Here is a 20,915-nt window from a genome sequence, read left to right as displayed (position 1 = left end):
AATTGTCTTATAATTTATTCTGCTCGTTCAGATTCTTGTCCACAGCACAGCAGGTCATTAGTTATACTTTCTTCTTAAATGTGTTAGGCAAGGATGCCAGCGCGAACCCTTGGTGTGTTCTGACATTCTCACCGTCGCTTCGTTGACTTTAGGTTTAATATGCCTCACGATGACAGCAATAAATGCAAAGAAGAAGGTGTTAAGAGCCCCCAGCACGTCATGGCACCAACCCTGAACTTCTACACCAACCCCTGGATGTGGTCAAAGTGCAGTCGGAAATACATCACTGAGTTCCTAGAGTAAGACCTAAGCTCTCTTCTTGTATCAGCCACTAGTGCATCCGTTCTCAGCCTGTGACTAGCAACCCCTTTTGGGGTCAAATATCAGATACCTTGCATATCAGACATTTAAATTATGATTCATAACAGTAGCAAAATTACAGTTATGAAGCATCAACAAAATAATTCTCTGGCTGGGGGGTCACCACTATGTGAGGGACTGTGTTTAAGAGGCACAGCATTAGGAAGGTTGAGAACTGCTGCTCTAGTGTCTGCCCTGTCTGAAGTAACCAATGAAGGGAAAGGAAACAGAATCTGGCATTCTTTTTGTCTTGTTGCTCTTGATAACATTCCTTGGAGGAGAAAAAAAAAATTTACTCTATAACATCTGTCAGTTCATAGCCTTGCCAATGTTTGGAAGAGTACAAACTGATCGGAGCACAGAGCAGGGTTTGTAAAGGAACTATGCAAATATTTCTGTGTTTGTATAAATGCTTTGAGATTTATTCAGGCCTTTGGAGAGTGCTCTGATGATGAAGGGCCCAAATATTTATGTACTGCTAACCTAGTAATGGCGGCTTGGGAAGAAATGGGATAATGAATGGTTGCCAGAAGAGAATATGTGATGGAAATAAGGGCTCTCTCTCTCTCCCTCTCTCTCCCTCCCTCCCTCTGTCTCTCTCTGTCTCTCTCTGTCTCTCTCTGTCTCTCTCTCTCTCTCTGTCTCTCTCTCTCTCTCTCTCTCTCTCCCCCTTCCCCCTCCTTATGTCCTTTTTTAGGGGTTCCTCAAAGACCCAGTTATGTTATACAATGTCCACACATCACAGACTCAGTGATCTCCTTTCCCAGAAGTGCAGAAGGTTAAGCAATTGCCTTGGGTCACTGGTTGATATTTCTGCAACCACAGATGGAGAGGGCTTTGTTAATCAGAACTTAGCTGGTGCAGATTTTCCAGGAAAGAAACCTGGATGAACTGGAGGGGCCGATGTTTTCCTTCTAAGCAGGTGGCTTGAGATGCTATCTTGCTATGAGTCACCGAGCCCTTGCTCATTGTTCAGCAAACACTTACTTAATACCTTGTGTTACAGACCAGGCCCAGTGCAGAGATAATCAAACAGTTGTGGCCCTAAGATGCTTACTGTCTATCGGGAAGGATAAAAAAAAAAAAAAAAAATGACTCCTACGGGAGATTAGTGCTCCTTCGTATGTGTAGAATATCTTTCTACAGAAATACAGCTTTCAATTCTTGACTTATCCCTGACCTAACTGTGGATGAAAAGAATAAAGGCCAAAAGGACCAGTCCTTGCTGCCATTAGGTGCACGTGTGACCTTTGTTTGTCTCTGCAACCCTCAAGAGCCTGTCTAACCATCTGTATGTTTCTGATTCCCATAGTACTGGGTACGGAGAGTGCTTGTTGAATGAACCTGCATCCAGGACCTATCCTTTGCCTTCCCAACTGCCCGGCCTTCTTTACAACGTGAATAAACAATGTGAACTGATTTTTGGGCCAGGCTCTCAAGTGTGCCCATATATGGTAAGTGTTCGGGGTAGTCTCTGCCCTCAGCTGGTGATTCTGGACTTGTTTATGGTTCACCTTTTCCCACTTGATTTTCACTCTGAATCAGTTACCCAAGTGAAGGTTCAGAATGAACTTGCTCTCAGTGGTTGTGTCTGAGGCTGTGGTGGTCTCAGTAGCTTCTCACTGCATTCCTGCGACACGGCAAATGGGGAGATGGTGTTGTCACTTGCAGGGAGTGGGAACGAGAGACTGAGGTTGAGGAGGTCAGCTCATCACTCTCCTTGTGTGCCCTTCAGCTTGTAAAAGTAACCTGAATTAGGGACTCCTCCACATCTGTACAAGGAATTCATGAGCCAATCCTGGCTTCCTGACATAGCTTGTCAGGGGTGTGTTCTGTGACCAGCTGGGTCACTTCTGATCACTTCTGATCACTTCTGATCATCATCTAGCTGGCTGGGTGGCTGGGTGGCTGGGTGGTATTTCGATGTATGAGGTAAAGATCTGTGTAGATAAGAGGACAAATGCTTTGTCCTCAGGTGCCTCGGGCTGTGTCTTTGGGAAGGTGAGTTAGTTTTGCTGAAGAGGGCCTTCAGTAATGGTTGGTGGGATGATGGGAAATAGAAGGATTCTGTGCAAATGATTTAAAAGTTCAAGTAGCTCCATCTAAAATGATGTCTACTTCTCTGTCACTCATACAGAAATAAAGCCATTGGGTTGAGCATGATATTGTTGAGGCAGAATGATAGAAAAACCATCCTGAGGCCAGCATGAGCGGAGGAATTCTGTCTCAGAATGTCCTAGGGTGAGGGAAGGCCAATGGGAGAGAGATCAAGCACACTCTAGTGTCACCTTTTAATGAACTATTACACGGCAGTGACAATGCTCAGTACTTGGGCATATACACCAGAACAAACTATGTGAGAGCATGTCTTCAACATCAGAAGGAGAATGAAAAGTACTAAAAATCCAGGTGGCTAGAGGCTTCTTTTTCTGTTTTTTAAAACATGCATCCCTGGTAACTTAAATGTTTCTCCTGTAAGTATGATTTGCTTTAATAATTAGGGTAAAGTTAAGGATTTAGAACCATCTTTCCAAGTATACCTCAAGAGCCTGGAGGTTTGGCTCAGTAGATAAAACTCTTCCCTTGAAAGCAGGAAGACCCAAGTTTAATTCCTAGAACCAGTGTGAAGATGCTGTGTGGTAGCCCAGGCTTAATCCCAGGGCTAGGGAGGCAGAGGCAGGAAAACTCAGTGTCTTGCTAGCCAGCCAGTCCAGCCTAACCGATAAGCTCTGTGCCACTGAAAAACCCTGCCTCAAAGAATGGAGATGCTATTACTGAAGATGACACCAGGGCTGTCCTCTCTGGCTTCCCCGAGTGCATGTGTGAGCACACCTGAACACACAACAACACACAACGAATATACCTTGGATATAACCTTAAGTATGGATATACTTAAAGTATATTCACGGGCCAAGTGTTTAAAGATAGTCAATTGGAACCTTAAAGGCTGTGTCTCACTGGTGGCATAGAGAACCCTTGAAGGCATGTGCACTGCTAAAGAGAGTCACCTCTGGGGTAAATGGATGGGGGAATTGAAACTCAGGATGAATATACAAGGCCTTAGCTTCCCTGTGAATTGTTCTTTTCCTTAATTTGGTAATGGTGGGAACATAATTAGTTATTATATTATTTTGTGTGTGAGAAATATATTTTAGTATTTTTTCTGTATGTCCTCCCAAAACCTCCAGATCTTAAAAATGGCTCATTACATGATCATGGTATTATATGCATACATATAATCCATGATATTATATGCATACATATAACACACGAGCAAATGTGCATGTACATATATGGGCATGCATGCATGCACACAAACACACTAATTTTGGAACTAAAAGAAAGCAAAATTCAAGTCACAGACACTTACAGTATCCCAGTGAGCCCTCATCCCTCTGACCCTCAATCTCTTCATCATTTACATGGGAAAGAGGACAGACAAAGGATCCTGTGATGTCATTTATGTCTCAGAGGCCCCTTCTGGCAATCCCCCTTTTACACTACCATATCTCTTGCCGGAACAGAAATGTGTCTTGGGTGGCTGCGTTTTGGAATATGTATTAATGATAAGTATTTTATACCAAGAAAGACAAAAAAATCCCTTTGCAAGCCAACTTGAACCACTGGCAAAGCGTGATGGAAAGGGATTCTTGCCCTGCATGCTTACACCATATCTCATCTTTTCCTGCATGGAACAGATGCAGTGCAGACGGCTCTGGTGCAATAATGTGGATGGAGCTCACAAAGGCTGCAGGACTCAGCACACGCCCTGGGCTGATGGCACCGAGTGTGAGCCTGGAAAGGCAAGTAACGCCCTGTGTGGCCTCTCCTCCTGAGACTGACTTGGATGGAGTCCATGTGGTATGGTGGCGTATAGTGTAGCATGGTGTGTTCCAGCATGCGTATTCTTTCGAGGATGAAGGCACAGCTTACAATTGAGTGCTGCGAAACAATTTTCACATATAAACCATTTAGTGCATGGTGATTTTTTTTCCTCTTTTATGAATGGCACTGGAAAGCTAGTCCGGTTGAGCATATTGGAATCAAAGAAACACCATGATCATGTAAGCCTGGTGTCTGCATTGCTCTTTTCCCGGGCTTCTTACCGAGTGCGTTGTTTTCTTTTGTACAGTGCCATGATGTTACCTGGGACATATCTTAACCCAGATTCTCATGAGCTGGTTTCAGAGTTAATGATTGCTATCAGTTCATTAATATCTAAACAAAAATGTACTGTTTGTGAGGGCCAGTGATAACAGGGTTCCGTGCTGTTAGGAGTATGATTGATCTGACCTTCTGCACCGGGGTCTACCTATGGACAGTGCTAGTGGTTCCTCCACTTTCTCATCACACCCAACCATCTGCTGAAGGAAAGAATCTTAGCTCTAGGTCCACTTGGCTTGTGTCTCTGACCCTGGATGCAATCTGTGGGGGCTGTTCCCAAAATTCTTGTCCTTCTTGGCATTTCTTGTCTTTTCTCTGTACTTTTATTTTATTTTATTTTATTGCTCTCTTTGAACAGTTTTGAACATCTGAGTTCCTCTGCCTCTGCTTTACCTTGTATACTTAATGATACCCAGGATGTTTCCTTGGAAGAAGAACTAAGAAATCAATGAGAGAATTTTATTCTTCCTTAACTGATTTTGTACATAGAGAACTGAAAACAAAACAAAACAAAACAAAACAAGAATTTCCCCTGAGATCAGTCAAGTCCTCTGGGGAAGAACTGCCCCCAATCCCTTCCAGGGTGAACCTTCCCTCCCATGGCTCTGACCCTTGCTTCTGAGGGACAGTGGGTTGCTCAACAGACCCTGAACTCAGTCCTCTGAGTGACTTCATGTTCCACCAACTGAATGTGAGGTCTCTTGGTTTTATGACTCATCTCTCAAGGTGGCTATGGTAAAAGGAAACAGGATGTGGAAAGTATCTGGTCAAACTGCATTTCTGAAGATGGCTTTGAATTAAGTTGAGAACAAAGTCAGCTAGTTCATCCTCTCTCTTCCCCAAGGCTGGTTCCTAAAACATTTAATTCAAAGTGCAGCTTCCCAGAGTAAGAGCTGAGCAAGAAATAATAGACATACTAGCTCCTAGAACTTTCATCATCTAAAAAGATATAAAGACAGGCAGACAGACAGACAGAAAGAGGGGAAGGAAGGAAGGAGGAAAGGAAGGAAGGAGGGAGGGAGAGAAGGAAGGAAGGGAGGAAGGAAGGAAGGAAGGAAGGAAGGAAGGAAGGAAGGAAGGAAGGAAGAAAAGAAGGATGAAAGGATGAAAGGAAGGACATTTTTGTTCAAAAATGAATTTACATTTTAATTTATTCTTATTTTTTATTTTATTTACTCACTTTACATCTCACTCACTGCCCTTTATCCTGATGACCCCCTCCCACAATCCTTCTGCCCTACCCCATTCCCTTCTCCTCTGAGAGGGTGGAGCTCCTCCCCCATATACCCCTACCCTAGCACCTCAAGTTTCTTCAGGGCTAGTCACATCCTCCTCCCACTGAGACCAGACAAGGCAGCCCAGCTAAAAGAATATATTCCACATGCAGGCAACAGCTTTTGGGATAACCCTCACTCCAGTTGTTTAGGACCCACCTGAAGACCAAGCTGCACGTCTGCATGGCTAGGTCCAGCCCTTGTATGCTTTTTGATTGGTGGTTCAGTCTCTAAGATCCCCAATGGTCCAGCTCAGTTGACTTTCTTTGTCTTCCTGTCAAGTTCCTATCTCCTTTGGGGCCCACAATCCTTCCCCAACTCTGCCATAAGAATTCCAAGCTCCATCTACTGTGTGGCTGTGGGTCTCTGAATCCCTCTGAGCCAGCTGTTGGGTACATCCTCTCAGAGGCCAATCATGCTAGATTCCTGTCTGCCAGCATAACAGAATATCATTAATAGTGTCAGGGATTGGTGTTTGACAATGGGATGGGTCTCAAGTTGGACTAGTTATTGGTTGGCCATTCCTCTGGTCTCGGTCTCATCCCCTGTCCCTGTATTTCTTGTGAACAGGATAATTTGGGGGTCAAAAATTCTGTGGGTGGGTTATTGTCCCTATCACTCCACTTGGGTTCCTGCCTGGCTACAGTAGGTGGCCTCTTCAGGCTCCATAATCCCAATGCTGAGTCACAGCTAAGGTCACTCCCATTAATTCTTGGGGCTCCCTTATCCCAGGTCTCTGTCATTCCCACAAGATGCCCCCCACATCTCCACCCCTGTCAGTTGCAGATTTCCATTCATTCTCCTGATCATCTGGCCATCTCTTTTGTCCTTCCCCATACCTCATCATGAGACCACCCCATCCCCTGTTCCCCTCCCCATAATACTCCTACAACTATTTTATTCCCCCTACTAGAGGAGATTCAAGCATCCTTACTTGGGCCTTCCTTCTTGTTTGGCTTCTTTGGGTCTGTGGAGATAGCATGGATATCCTGTATTTTATAGCTAATGCTCACTTATAAGTGGGTACATACCATGCATGTCCTTTTACCTGTATTTTATAGCTAATGCTCACTTATAAGTGGGTACACACCATGCATGTCCTTTTACCTGTATTTTATAGCTAATGCTCACTTATAAGTGGGTACACACCATGCATGTCCTTTCAGGACTGGGCTACCTCACTCACTTATTCTCAAGTTCCATCTATTTGCCTGCAAAATTCATGGTGTCTTTGTTTTTAATAGCTTAATAGTATACCATTGTGTAGATATAGTACATTTTCTTTATCCTTTCTTCAGTTGAGGGACATCTAGGTTGTTTCCAGTTTCTGACTATTACCAATAAAGCTACTATGAACATAGTTGAGCAAGTGTCTTTGTGGGATGGTGGAGCATGTTTGGCTATATGCTCAGGAGCAGTATATCTGGGTCTTGAGGTAGAACTATTCCCAGTTTTCTGAGAGACCACCAAATTGATGTCCAAAGTGTTTCTTGTGTGCAGCAGAAGTGTGGATCCTGTTTTCACATCCATTCTGTTAGCCTGTGTGTTTTTATTGGGGAATTGAGTCCACTGATGTTGAGAGATATTAATGACAGTGATTGTTAATTCCTGTTATTTTTATGTTTGTAGTGTGTGTGTGTGTGTGTGTGTGTGTGTGTGTGTGTGTGAGAGAGAGAGAGAGAGAGAGAGAGAGAGAGAGAGAGAGAGAGAGAGAGAGCTTCCCTTGGTTTTGCTGTTATGGATGGAGTCACTTTCAGTTTCTTGGATGAAGCTGTCTTCCATGGGTTGAAGTTTTCCTTCTAGTATTTTCTGGAGGGATGGATTTGTGGATAGATAGTGTTCATACTTAGATTTGTCTTGAAATATCTTGTTTAGTGTTTTGCTGGGTATAGTAAGTAGTTTAGTACTTTTTTTGGAGGTTGTAAGATATCTGTCTAGGCCCTTCTAGCTTTTAGAATCTCTGTTGAGAAGTGTCAGTGGAGATTCTGATAGGTCTGCCTTTGTATGTTACCTGGTCTTTTTCCCTCATAGCTTTTAATATTCTTTCTTTGTTCGGTAGATTTGGTGTTTTGATTATTATGTTGCAGAAGGATTTTTTTTCTGGTACAGTCCAATATGTGTTCTACAAACTTCTTATATGTTTATAGGCATCTCTTTATTAGATTGGGAAAGTTTTCTTCTATGATTTTGTTGAAAATAGTTTCTGGCCCTTGGAGCTGGGACTCTTCGCCTTCTTCTTCTATTCCTATTATTCTTAGGTTATGTCTTTTCATGGTATCCCAGATTTCCTGGATGATTTGTGTCAGGATTTTTTTAGATTTAACATATTCTTGGACTGATATATCAATTTCTTCTATTGTATCTTCTATGCCTGAGATTTTGTCTTCTATCTCTTGTATTCTGCTGGTGATGATTGTGTCTGTAATTCCTGTTGTCTTCACTAGGTTTTCAATCTCCAAGATTACCTCAGTTTATGTTTTCTTTATACTTCTATTTCCATTTTCAGGTCTTGAACAGTTTTATTTCTTTTCTTCACCTATTTAATTTCATTTTCCTGTGTCTCTTTAAGGGATTTATTAGTTTCCTTTTTAAATACCTCTACCTGTTTGATTGTATTTTCTTGTATTCTTTAAGGGATTTATTTATTTCCTCTTTAAAGGCCTCTATCATCTTTATAAGATTGGATTTAAGGTCATTTTGTGTGTGTGTGTGTGTGTGTGTGTGTGTGTGTGTGCGCACGTGTGTGTGTGTGTGTGTGTGTGTGTGTGTGTGTGTGTGTGCTTCGGTTGTATAATGATATCCAGGGCTTGCTGCAGTAGGGTAGCTGCGCTCTAAAGGTGTCATATTGTTGATTGTGTTCTTTTGAGGGCCTTTAGCTGTGTATTTTTGCGTCACGCCACTTGTGTGTGTCTTCGTGGGCAGAAAACACCTTGGACTGGGTTCATACTGAAGGGCTAAACATCCTAAGATAGGAATGAGCTGCAAGGAGAAAACAAATGCCATGGCGGTTTGTGCCGATCAGAACATTATTTATTAATTGGACACGGGAGGACCCTTAACCCTCTCCCGCGTGTCCCATTGTCTCTCTATGTCTCTCTCAATGGCGCGCTGTCTGATCATGAGTGGAGCTGTGTCCAGAAGGCGGGTCTGAATGAATGGGCGGTGACGACGTCAGTGGTTGGTCCGATTCTGGGAGATTTGGGTAGCTCCTCTTAATGGCAATCCTGTCCGTCTGCAGGGGGGGGGGCAATATAATGTTTAGAGGGAGAGTGGTTAGTGGAGGTGAGAGAACCCAACATTTAGCCATCTGGATGGTTTTGGTCATGAATGTTTCCTGTTGTAGTAGGAATTGAGATGGGGCTTAACCTCGATGGCTGGTGTTGCAGGCCTCCGGTGGGTGTCCTTTGACTGTATGGCTCCAGATCCACAAGTCTGATGAAGGTGGGCAGAGAGGTAGAGGAAGTCCACTGGGGATAAAAGACTACTCAGGGCCAATTTTGAATTCCTTGTGGAGTATTTCCCTTAGTATATCTAAGTGAAGAGATGGCTTAGTTGTTGAGAGCACTGACTCCTCTTCCAGAAGACCCAGGTTCAATTCCAAGCACCCACACGGCAACTCACGACTGGCTGTAACTCTTACGCATGTGGTATACAGACATATGCCGACAAAGCACCAGTACATCTAAAATAAATAAGTGAATAAAATAAAACCTAATGTGTCAGTGGGTGCAGCATCACAGGTTCTGTGGAAAATGTATTTCTCAGGTTTCCACAGCAGTCCTTAAAAATTGAACATGACACTCATTCTTACACAATCAAGACGTGATGTCTAAGTCCTTCTAAACACAGTAGTCCAGGGGCTGCTACCAGTTGACAGTCGCTAACAGTAAGCATAACTCCTAACTGACAACTTGCTTACTTGATTCATAACTCCTAACTGACAACTTGCTTACTTGACTTGAGTCAGTCCATATCGCTCAGATTGGCTGATCTCAGAACAATCACTGGTTGTTGTATTGTGGTTCTTCACCGCTCGTGTGATGCACCCACCCACTGTGTCTGTTTCTGACACTTGTCACTGCTGAGAAAATCACAACAAAGGAGCAGTTCCAAGAATGTGATGAATTGACTTGTATTTAGTGTTGTTTGGTTTAGTTTAGTCCCATCATGAAGGGACTCCCAAGCTCCACACAATTTCGGGGTTTCTCACAAATTCTGCACCACAGAAAGTCTTAGAGGAGGTCTGCTGTGCCAGGTTCTCAGCTTCTATTTTTGCAACCCATCAGAAGAAAAAGCAGTTCAGGACACTCTCATAGCTTCTGATGGAGTATAGGGGGTGGAGGGAGTCTTGGACAACCTTCCAGAAGACTCTGTCTTCAATGGCTAATGAATTTAGCTAGTGAATGGAATTCAAGCCTTCCGCAGAATAGGCACAGACCAGTGTCAACCAGTTTTAGAAAATGGCCTTGCAGAGAACAGAAGTTACACTCTTACTTGAGTTTTAGAACTTTGGCCAGGTTTAATGGCTCTTACTAAGGAGAGATAGAGGTAGAGATAAAGATAGAGAGATAGATAGAGATAAATACGCATATCTTCCTATTGTTCAGAATCTGTTTGCAGATGCCAGAGGAGATGTTTACGTCGGCATAGAAGTTGTAATTATTTTGTTGGTTACATGTTGATTGCTCAGATTTGACAGTGTATTTATTCCTTTTCTCCAACTCATTCTCATTCCCTTTGTCCAGGCCCTTCTCCTGCTTCCTTCCTTTCTTTCTGCCCTGCTAAGTCAGCCTATTTTGAGCTAGACTTCTACTACAATGTTATTTTGATGAATGGCTCACTACTAATGTCTCCTACATTTTCTCTGTTCTCTTGTTAAGCCCACAAACATTTTCATTTCAATCCTCTTTGTGAGATTGAAGTTTGAAACTCTCTCGTTTCAAGACCTCTTAAAATAAACTTGACCTCAACATCCCCCTCTCTGACCTCTTAGAAAGGTGCATGTATGGAAAATATTGTACGAATCTAAGAAAGATTAAGGCAGAGGATGACTTAGTGGGTAGCAGTGCTTGCTGTGCAAGCTTGAGAACATGGGATCAAGTACCAGAACCCATGTAAACAGCTCTGCGTGGCCTTACACAGGCCTGTAACCCCAGCGTTACAGGAAAGGACAGGAGGGTCAGTGAGGCTTGCTGGGAATCAGCCTGGCTTGAATGAGAGACACTGTCTCAAAAAGAATAGGGTAGAGAGTGAAACAAGGGGACACCACTTCCTCTTAGGGCCTCTGTACATGCATACATGAGCACATATGCATACTACTAGGTGCTCACACAGAGACACGTACTAGCACATGTGTGTGCACACACACACATCCAAGGCTGATCTGATCTCAACTCAGTCCACTAGCCATGCAATGCTTGATTGTTGTCTTAGCTTTCTGTTGTCACGATAAAGCACCATGGCAAAAGTGACTTGGGGAAGGAAGCATTCATTTGACTCACATGTTCAGATCACACTCCTTCACAGAGAGGAGCCAAGGAAGAAGGCTGGAGGCAGGAATTGAAGCAGAGGCCATGGAGGAGTGCTGCTTATTGGCTTGCTCCCTAGAGCTTGCTTAACACGCTTTCTCATGAAACCCAGGACAGCCACAAAGCACATATGGCCTCCTGAGCGTTTGAAGACTCATTGTGTGGTCTGTGATGCTACTTATGCGCAAAGCAGGATCTAGAGACAAGTCATGGAAAAAGAGGATCAAAAACATTTTGTGAGTTCAAGGGCAGCCTGATCTACATAGAGAGTTTCAGGCTAGTAAGGACTGTCTTCAAAACAACAGAAGAAGAAAAAACAATCACCTTATGACTGGAGAAATGGCTCAATGGTATAGAGGATATATTGTTCTTACTGGAGATCTGAGCCAGGTTTCCAGCACCATGTCAGGTAGACCCAGAGGAAAAGGTCAGGATAGCCCAATTCTGTACTCTTCCATTCCCCACCATGCCTTTCTCTCCTGGGAGGGATCAGCCCTCTGTGTCCTTACCTATCTCTTGTTTGCCTCTGCAAACCACAGAGCCCTCCTCCTTCCTCTACCCCTCACCTCTCCCTTCCCCTCCCCCACAGAGACATCTCAACAGTCCAGGTCTAGTGCTCCACTTCAGAGGTTCAAGAAAGCCACAGGAATCACCCTCCTGTGGCTGTGGCTGCTGCCACTTCTTTTGTCCCCAACTCAGTTGCCTGGGCTTTATGTCTCACATGAACAAAAGCTGGGAGTTGAAGAGGGCTCCTCCACTCCTTGTCTTGCCAGGAGTTTTATTGTGTTTTTATTATTATCATTACTTTTAACATCACAGGCCTCTTCCTGCTCCAGGCTGGAGAGTCTGAAACCACAAGGACAAGAGAAAAAAAAAATGTAATAAAGTTTAGGACTCTCTGTCATCTGCCCCTTTGCTTTAGTCTGATCCTAAGTGCTTTTGTGGGAGTGGGTTTAGAAGAATTAAGCAGCTAACTCCCCCTCCTCCATTGTAATCGAAATTGGGGTTTTCAAATCAGGGCTATTAGTAAAACTTTCGATTTTTTTTCGAGATTGTGGAATCTTGAAGCCTTGCTAGTAGATTCTGCAAATTCTGTAATTCATTATCGGCCCCTCTCTGCACTCCTTGCCCCATTTCCACTCCTTATTTTTCCAAGTACACAGACTAATTGAGCAGTTTAAAGCTGGCCATTAGAAATACCCATTCAACATAGAGCCAGCCACTCACTGGCTTGTAATTTTTAGAGCAAGCTGTGAATGCAAACACCACCTAAAAATCAATGAGCATGATATTAAAATGCCTGCAGTATCAATTACTCATAGGAGCAGCGAATTTGCAGTGTTTCAAACCAGCACATGGGGGGGGGGACTTAGAAGTGTGATGTATTTCTGTGGACAGCTGGTCCTAGGATGGCTCACAGCACCAAGCTCTCCCTCACTCTTCCCCTTATTAAATGCAGCACTGCAAGTTTGGATTTTGTGTTCCCAAAGAAATGGAGGGCCCTCCAATTGATGGATCCTGGGGAGGTTGGAGCCACTTTGGGACCTGCTCAAGAACATGTGGAGGAGGCATCAAAACAGCCATCAGAGAGTGCAACAGACCAGAGTAAGTTCCAGAAGGGATTGCTGTCATCCCTCCTACAGAGGGTTGCAAAAGTATTCAAAAGGAATTCTTCAGCTGGGGGCTGTGGAGAGGGCTGGTGGACATCAGGGCTGGGAGACCCAAGGTAACCAAGGCACTTTAATTCCATGGTGTTCTTTTCCTTTCCAGATCTGCTGTTACTCCTTAAGTTTGTTTGACGAACAATTGATGCTTTTGAGTTAGGTGCTCCTCATGATCAGTCTTTCCCTAGCAGTTGGGATAGCATGCTCAGAGTGAGCAGAGATTACAAGTCGGCGCATCCAGCACTAACTGGGGCAAGAAGGGGCACCATCAGACTTGAGGATCCTTATCTTGTTATTTTCTTCCCAAATTTGGTTCAGGGGTTCCTGATGGCAGGAAAAAGAACCTATCTAGGTTCGGTTGGTAGGAAACAGAAAAATAGGAAATAGAAAAAGGGAAACAAATAGGAAGTAGGAAAATAGGAAAGAGAAACAAATCAGAACAGAAGCCTAGTTTTAATCAAACAATTATTCTTCTGGGTACTTCTATTTTGCTTTTAAATTAAAAAAATAGGTTAAATTTCAGAATTACAATGAAATTTCTTATTTATCAATTTGCAAAAAAAGATCATGAACTTAATATTTCCCACTTGGGCTCTTACCATAGTAACCTCTTATAAAAATCTCACTTTTAAAAATCAAGACATGTATGTCTCATTTTAAAAAGTAGTTTTAAATGTTATTTTTATCAGTACAGTTGCAGCAAAAAGGCTTCAATTCCCTTGCATTTGTATTCGTTTGTGCTTGTGCATGCTCACACACATGGATGCCACAGCATATATGTTGGGGGGGGAGAGGTGTCATAAATGACCTGGGGGTTCTGGTCTAGTTATATATCAGGGATCAAATTCAGATTGTCAGACTTGGTGGCAAGAATCCAAAAGGTTGAGTAATTGTCACCCCCTGGGTTTTGAAGCATTGAAAATTAAACAATTGAAAACAGTTAAAATGAACTGTTTTCAAACTGTTCAGAACTGGATATTATGGAAGATCTGTTAACTAATGAAGCAATTCAGATATCAATTGTACTCCATCAGAAAGGATCTTTAAAGGGCAACTGAAACATCTAACTCCCCATCTAACTCTGGAATGGGAATTCTCCCTGTTTAACCATAAGTATCTGCTGATAGCCTGGAAGCATAGGACCACCCTACCTTCCTTGTTTCAGGAGAGAGTTTTTTTTGGGGGGGTAACCCAAATGTGATTCCCCTAATTCATGAAAATATACAAAGCAGTTGATATTTCTGTCCCAGCCAATTTTTAGACAGAAACTTGGTTGTCTTTAAGAGTAGGATGCAACTGCAATAGTGTTTGCAAAACCTCCTTCCTAACCCTGAGCGTGTATGATCCCAAACTTAGCAGGTTGGATTGTGTAACATTGAAGGAATGACCTAAGCTGCCTGTACAGAGTGATAATTAATCCCCCAGCTTCCTGAAGTCCTTTCAATTTCTATTTGGCACAAAGGAACCTTAAAAGACCTTTTTAGCTGGGAGATACAGTTAACGGTATTTTCAAAGCTGAGTTTCCTATAGTTTCCGTATTTGCCTATGCGGGAAAATAATAGTAGTAGCCAAACAAATTTTTTATTATGGGATTAATTTTTTTCCATTCTGAAAAGTTTATGGGTATAGATTTCCATATTATACGGTACACACAAATCTGATAGGAACCACATTGTCTAAGAGACATACAGTTCAAAAGGGCACATTTACATTCATTAAAGCCATATGTAGAGGTAAGGAGGAAATTATAATCTGCTTTTATAGAAAAAAACAAAGTCGCAGACTGAGTTTGATATGCAGAGTGCTGGGATTGAAGACATTTGCCACTGTACCCTGCCATGTGCACACATAAAGAAGGGGAAAACTCAGTGTAGGGGAATGCCAGGGTGGGAAGACAGGAGTGAGGGGGGAGCACCCTCATAGAGGCAGGGGGAGGGGGATGGGATAGGGGGTTTTCAAAGGGGAGACCTGGAAAGGAGAAAATATTTGAAATGTAAGTAAAGAAAATATCCAAGGAGGAAGAAGAAGAGGAGGAGGAGGAGGAAGAGGAGGGGGAGGGGGAGGAGGAGGAAGAGGGAGAGGAGGAGGAGGAAGAGGAGGAGGAGGAAGAGGAGGAGGAGGAAGAGGAGAAGAAGACGACTGGAGCCTGGAGCTCAGGGCACAGTAAGGAGAGGGAAAGACTGGAAGCCAGAACCAACCTTACTACCTGTAATCTCCCCCTGCCCCATTATGGTCATAATTGATATGTCTCCCAGCCCCTAAAACATCTGCTTGAAAAAATAGAACAAAAACTGTTTGTTTGTTTTTCCCCTTCAAAAATCATTTCTTATAGTTAAGATTACTCTGAAAAATTCACTGAAACAGAAAAAGTGTGAACTTTCTCTTGGAGCGTCATGCTGTTCTGAGATTGTTGTATGTTCTGAGCTGTTCAAGCCTTTTTGACTGGGTTCTGAGGCCTCCCCTACCTCTATGATGAACTTGGCCAGCGGCTGATAGCTGGGGGTGGGGGAGTTGTGTAACTTATACTCTGGGTCACATCTGGAAAAGCCATGTGTAAAGTTTCATGCTGAGAGTGAATTTGCACTATGGCGTGTCACCAGAGTATACCTACTTGAACGACACAGAGGTAAGGAAGCTGGGGTGTTTTCTCCTCTTCCTATGAAGTGGGTCAAAGGTGAACATATGGTGTGTTTGCTGATCTAGTTTATAAACCAACCCAAAAGAGGAATTGTTGGAAAGAAGATGGGGAAGGGCAAAATGACAAGCAGTGAAAGAGGGTGTGTTCCTGTGATCTCTTGTGAGGGGGGTCAAGGTGTAGAGGACTGACAGGAAACAATCTAGTGGCATCACTACCTTTCCCTACAAAATTCTTACAGTTGAAGGACTACAGTCATTTGGGGGAAGGGAACAAAACCAAATTAATATGATCAGGCTCTTTGTTTATACTTGACATACTATCCTCAAAGCAGGTTTACAAAATCTAGGTCTGGTGATGCACGCTTCTAACTCCACCATTCTGGAGCTGTGGGGTATGAGGACTAGGAGTTCAAGGTCATCCTCAGTTCGATAAGGAGTTTTAGAACAGCCTGGTATACATGAAACCTAGTCTCAAAGAACATAACCACAAAACCCAGCCATAAAATAGCCACATCCCATTTCACAGTTGTAAGCACCAAGGCAACGTTTGACTGATTTACTTACATTAACAAATTAAGCAAAACTAGACCCAGAGGAGTTGAATAGTGACAGAATGCAAACCTGAATCTGGAACCATGTCCTTACTGGGGACTGGGGGTCGGGGGGGAGGACTTTCTGTAAGATTCAGAGGCAGAGAGACCAGTCGGTCTCATGGACAAGGGGCCTGGGACAAACAGGGTTGTCACAACCAGCTGTTCTGCAGAGGTAAACTGCTGAATGATTTTTCACAGAGTTGGTGGTCAACATCTTTATAAAAATGAGCTGGATCAAGCTGGAAGTCTTGGGGACTCTGAGCCCTGAGTAGATGAGGGGTTCAGGGTTGACTAAGAAGTCTCTGGAGATGATCACTCTGGTGAATCCAACCTCAACACAGTAAGGCTGCAGAGGCCTTCTTCAGGGGCAGCCCAGAGACTTGAGTTAAAAGCCACCTAAGAGAGTGCTTGGAGTCCACAGATAAGTGTTGAGAAGGACAGGATGGGACCCTAACAGGATGGAGAGGGTAGGGGACCTTCTATGGGATGCAAGGGCAGAGTAGCCTTCTGGCTTCATGGGCAAGGACACAGGAGACACATGTTACAGACTGAAGTTACTGGCCCAACAGCTTCAGGTAGGTTCTTGCTTTGAAGTGCTCAAGTGATTTCTTCTCTTGCCATTTGCTAACTCAAAGTTGCTTCCTTAAGACCCAGCAAGTCATAAGTGAAGCCATGATGAGCAGAGACATCATTTCTAACACATTGTGTCTGCTGCTTTCCCTTTTTCTCAGGCCAAAAAATGGTGGGAAGTACTGTGTAGGGAGGAGAATGAAGTTCAAATCCTGCAACACGGAGCCCTGCCTGAAGCAGAAGCGAGACTTCCGCGAGGAGCAGTGTGCTCACTTTGATGGCAAGCACTTCAACATCAATGGTCTGCTGCCCAGCGTACGCTGGGTCCCTAAGTACAGTGGAAGTAAGTGTACTGGGGCTGGAGCGTGGCTGACAGGCTGGCATTCGGTCCAGGCATGGAAGTCACATTGCATTACAATCTTCCTCTCTAGTTTTGATGAAGGACCGATGCAAGTTGTTCTGCAGAGTGGCAGGAAACACAGCCTACTACCAGCTCCGAGACAGAGTGATTGATGGAACCCCCTGTGGCCAGGACACAAATGACATCTGTGTCCAAGGCCTTTGCCGGGTGAGTCCATGTGACATTTTCTTCATCAAGCTATCCCATTACCAAATTGATTTGTGGCTTCCTTAATCGAATGACAGCTGCTTTTATCTGTGACTAACTCCTAGGCAGTGTATCTCAAGGTATAGGCCAGGAATGCCATTCTGTCTTCATCATATGATTCTGATGCACATTATACCAAAATTTGAGAACCACTATTCTAGATTTTTCTTGATGTTTTCATTCTCTATGAGGATCTATGCAAAAGTTCTCCCTGAATATTTATTATACCAATTTACATATGTATACCTTTTCCATAACTGAGTGCTTAAGGTTAAACCAAAGTACTAACACACACACACACACACACACACACACACACACACACACTCACCCTGTAACCGAGCGCTCAAGATTAAACCCCAAGAACTTCCTAACAGAAGTGTTTCTTGATTGAATTGCCCGTATTCCAGAAAAATGGAAGGAGGAGAAGCTAGCCTCTCCCATATGTCTCTGTCATTTTAACTACAATTTCCTCACCCAAGCCATGCCTGCCCATTAGTGTTGGAAAGTGAGCTGAGAAACACCCGGACAATGTGCAAAGAGTCTGACTGGACTCTCAGGGCTGTGACACTATTTTGAGTTTTCACTAATCAGAAATCATAGCTAACTCAGCCAAGCTCTAAACTGACGAAAATGGTCACTGTAGATGATGAAAATGGCCTCTGTAGGTGATGAAAATGGTCACTGTAGGTGGCCCACAAGCCAACTAGAGGCACTGGTGGATCAGGTTTGATTGAAAGACCACCTAGGGGGCCGGAGAGCTGGATGGTTCCATGGTTAAGAACACTAGTTGCTCTTATAGAGAACTTGGTTAGGGTTCCCAGCACCTGCATGGCACCTGAACAACCATCCTCTAAATCCAGTTCCAAGAGGATCCAATGTTTTCTTCTGACCTCTCACGACAATAGGCATGCATGTGGTTCCCATACATATGCAGGCAAAATATTTGCATACATAAAATTAAATATTTAAAAAGAGAGTGTACCTAAGAGCTTGCAGTGTGGGCTCTCTTGCCATCCCACTCAATTGTAACACATTGAGCTTCTCAAAGACAAGTGTGCACTAAGGATCAAGAGATGAGAAGGCTCTCTTCTCCTGCAGACGTGGCTGTTGCCAGGGTCCTCCCAGGATTGGCCAGGGTCCTCCCTGGAGCTCAGCACACACCTCTTCATTGCTTTGCTAAGGAAACAGGTCGCCCCATCGTACTTTGCCAAGTATGCAGAGAATATGTTTCAACCTTGCGATTGCACAGCAAAGCAGACTCCCAGTCTCTTTGGAACATCTCAGTGCTGGAATCCTAAACATCAGCAGTCGCCAGCTAGGAGTGACTCGACTTGTCCCTCAGGCTGTGCAGTTCTCTGGTGTGACACCAGCATTGCTGCTCTCCTTTAGCATTCGTTGCTAGGTAGTTTTTCTCATTTGCTCTGTTTATGCACAGAACATCACGTCTCAGACCTTAATCTGTGCATGCGTGAAGCACCTGGGAAACTAATTAAATCCTGGTTCACTAGAGAGGAGGGTCTAGTGCAGTGCTTCTCACCCTTCCTAATGGTGTGACCTTTAAATGTTGTGGTGACCCCCAAGTATACATTTATTTTTGTTGCTACTTCATAATTGTAGTTTACTGTTAGGAACCATAATGTGAATATCTCTGTTTTTTGATGATCTTAGGTGATCTCTATGAAAAAGTCTGTAGACCCCAAAGGGGTCGTGACCCACAGGTTGAGAAGCGCTGTCTAGGGGTTCACTATGTCGACAGCATCTGGCCTGTTAGGTGACTGTGGGTCCAATGACCACATCTTAAATTGTGAGTTCCTAACCTTTGCAAGTTTTAAAGCTGATGGCGTCTTTGTCCTTTGTGGACTCATATCAATGACAGGAATGCACGACTTGCCGTTTTATGATCTCTATAGTTCTTACCACATATTTCAATTGTTTTCTTTTCAAAAGCAAGCTGGATGTGATCATATTTTAAACTCAAAGGCCCGGAAAGATAAATGTGGGATTTGTGGTGGAGATAATTCTTCATGCAAAACAGTGGCAGGAACATTTAACACTGTCCATTATGGTAAGAATCTTCTCCAAAGAATTGGGGGAAAGGAAACATTTAAACATAAATTGTTTACTTCATAAATTGTTAACTTCATGTAATACAGAAAAGTATTACTGTGAAGGGCAAAATCAGCCTTGCTGTGGTATATTATTAATCTGGCTATAAGGCATCTGGTAGTGGTAATTGTCTTTCTTCTTTGTTGCCTGCCTTTTATTTTATCCATCCTTAGAGAATGTGTAATGCTCAGCACAATACTGATTTTTTTTCTGCCAAATTCTTTGCAGGTTACAATACTGTTGTCCGAATTCCGGCTGGTGCTACCAGCATTGATGTGCGGCAGCACAGCTTCTCAGGGAAGTCTGAGGATGACAACTACCTTGGTAAGAACACAGTCTTGACGTTCACAGGAATTCTGAGTCTCCTTCCTCCGTTTCACACAGCGAGCTTCCTTCCATAAAGATGATCTTGAAATCCACCATCTTATTTTTTGTTTTATTTTTTTCTCCTGAATGCCCCCACAGAATATTGACTCAGGGCTTATGTTGTTGTGGTATTCAATAGCAAGGGCTTTGCTCCAGATCTTATAAATATCCTCTGACTTTAGTATAGATGTCATGGAGACCTTTAAAAAACGTGTGGCTGCTGGGTAACTGACTTGCAAATGTTTTCTTAGAAGCGTTATTTGATTGCATTTTTATGTTATCAGCTCTACCCAGGAGCAGACTCTTTTTAGGTCTATTTATTTGATATTTTAGGTCTATTTGATATTTTCTTATGCCTGGTGTGTGTCTCCATTTCTCCTTTCCAAAAGAGTCTATCATGGCATCCGCTCTTTAAACCACCATTACAGAAGTCAGCCTATTTCGCTTTGTTATAGGTATTTCCATTTTTTTCCTTTCGCATATATTCCTTACATCTAACCACACAATTATTGTATATCTTTTCTTATACTTAACCGCATAAGTAGTTCATATATATTCCTCATTGTTAAACCACAAGGCACCAAAGACCTCTGTTGGTAGCCTTCCAACCCAGACCAACTTCAACTTCTTGCTCTTCAAACCACCTTAAGTAATTTGCCCACTGCCCTGTGGAAGAATGGTATGGGGAAGAGTAGAGACAGAGGGATTTGGCAGGTCGCCTTGTACAACTAGGTTCCTTGGCCTCGGGGCTTGCCCATAGCTGGTACTGGGCTGTAGAAGAAATCAAAGCTGTCTCGCTGAGTGGTTTGTGTTTAAAAGAAGCAATTGATTTACTGTTTCTCCTAAAATGTGTTGGCAGGAATTCTATATGCCCATCTGAGTGAAGCCTATAGAGGTCTACTCCAAGTATTCAGACTTGTTTGTTGAACAGGCTAATGAATATTTGTTGAATCAAATGAAAACTTACATCTGTATTTTGAAATGTCTGTAGGAGCTTGTGCCATCATAGCCTGGCATCCTACCCATGCTAACTTACGTGGGAG

At 43.3% G+C, this 20,915-nt stretch overlaps 1 protein-coding gene across 4 annotated transcripts in view; it reads left to right on the top strand.

Annotated features, from left to right (window-relative positions):
- The window catches only part of Adamts9 (ADAM metallopeptidase with thrombospondin type 1 motif 9), a 173,882-nt gene that overhangs the window by 38,535 nt on the left and 114,432 nt on the right, over positions 1–20,915 (top strand). For all 4 annotated transcript variants that reach the window (XM_021190181.2, XM_029534389.1, XM_029534382.1 and 1 more), the window contains 8 exons: positions 153–299; positions 1,673–1,814; positions 4,059–4,163; positions 12,786–12,931; positions 16,952–17,133; positions 17,222–17,358; positions 19,348–19,465; positions 19,735–19,830. In XM_021190181.2, the coding sequence (XP_021045840.1) occupies positions 153–299; positions 1,673–1,814; positions 4,059–4,163; positions 12,786–12,931; positions 16,952–17,133; positions 17,222–17,358; positions 19,348–19,465; positions 19,735–19,830 (1,073 nt within the window). The remainder of the gene's footprint in view (positions 1–152; positions 300–1,672; positions 1,815–4,058; positions 4,164–12,785; positions 12,932–16,951; positions 17,134–17,221; positions 17,359–19,347; positions 19,466–19,734; positions 19,831–20,915) is intronic.

The sequence above is a fragment of the Mus pahari genome, chromosome 2, assembly GCF_900095145.1.
Source record: "Mus pahari chromosome 2, PAHARI_EIJ_v1.1, whole genome shotgun sequence".
NCBI classification, from domain to species: Eukaryota; Metazoa; Chordata; class Mammalia; order Rodentia; family Muridae; genus Mus; species Mus pahari.
The sequence above is the reverse complement of the archived record's forward strand: the minus strand, read 5'-3'. Positions and strand labels throughout refer to the sequence as shown.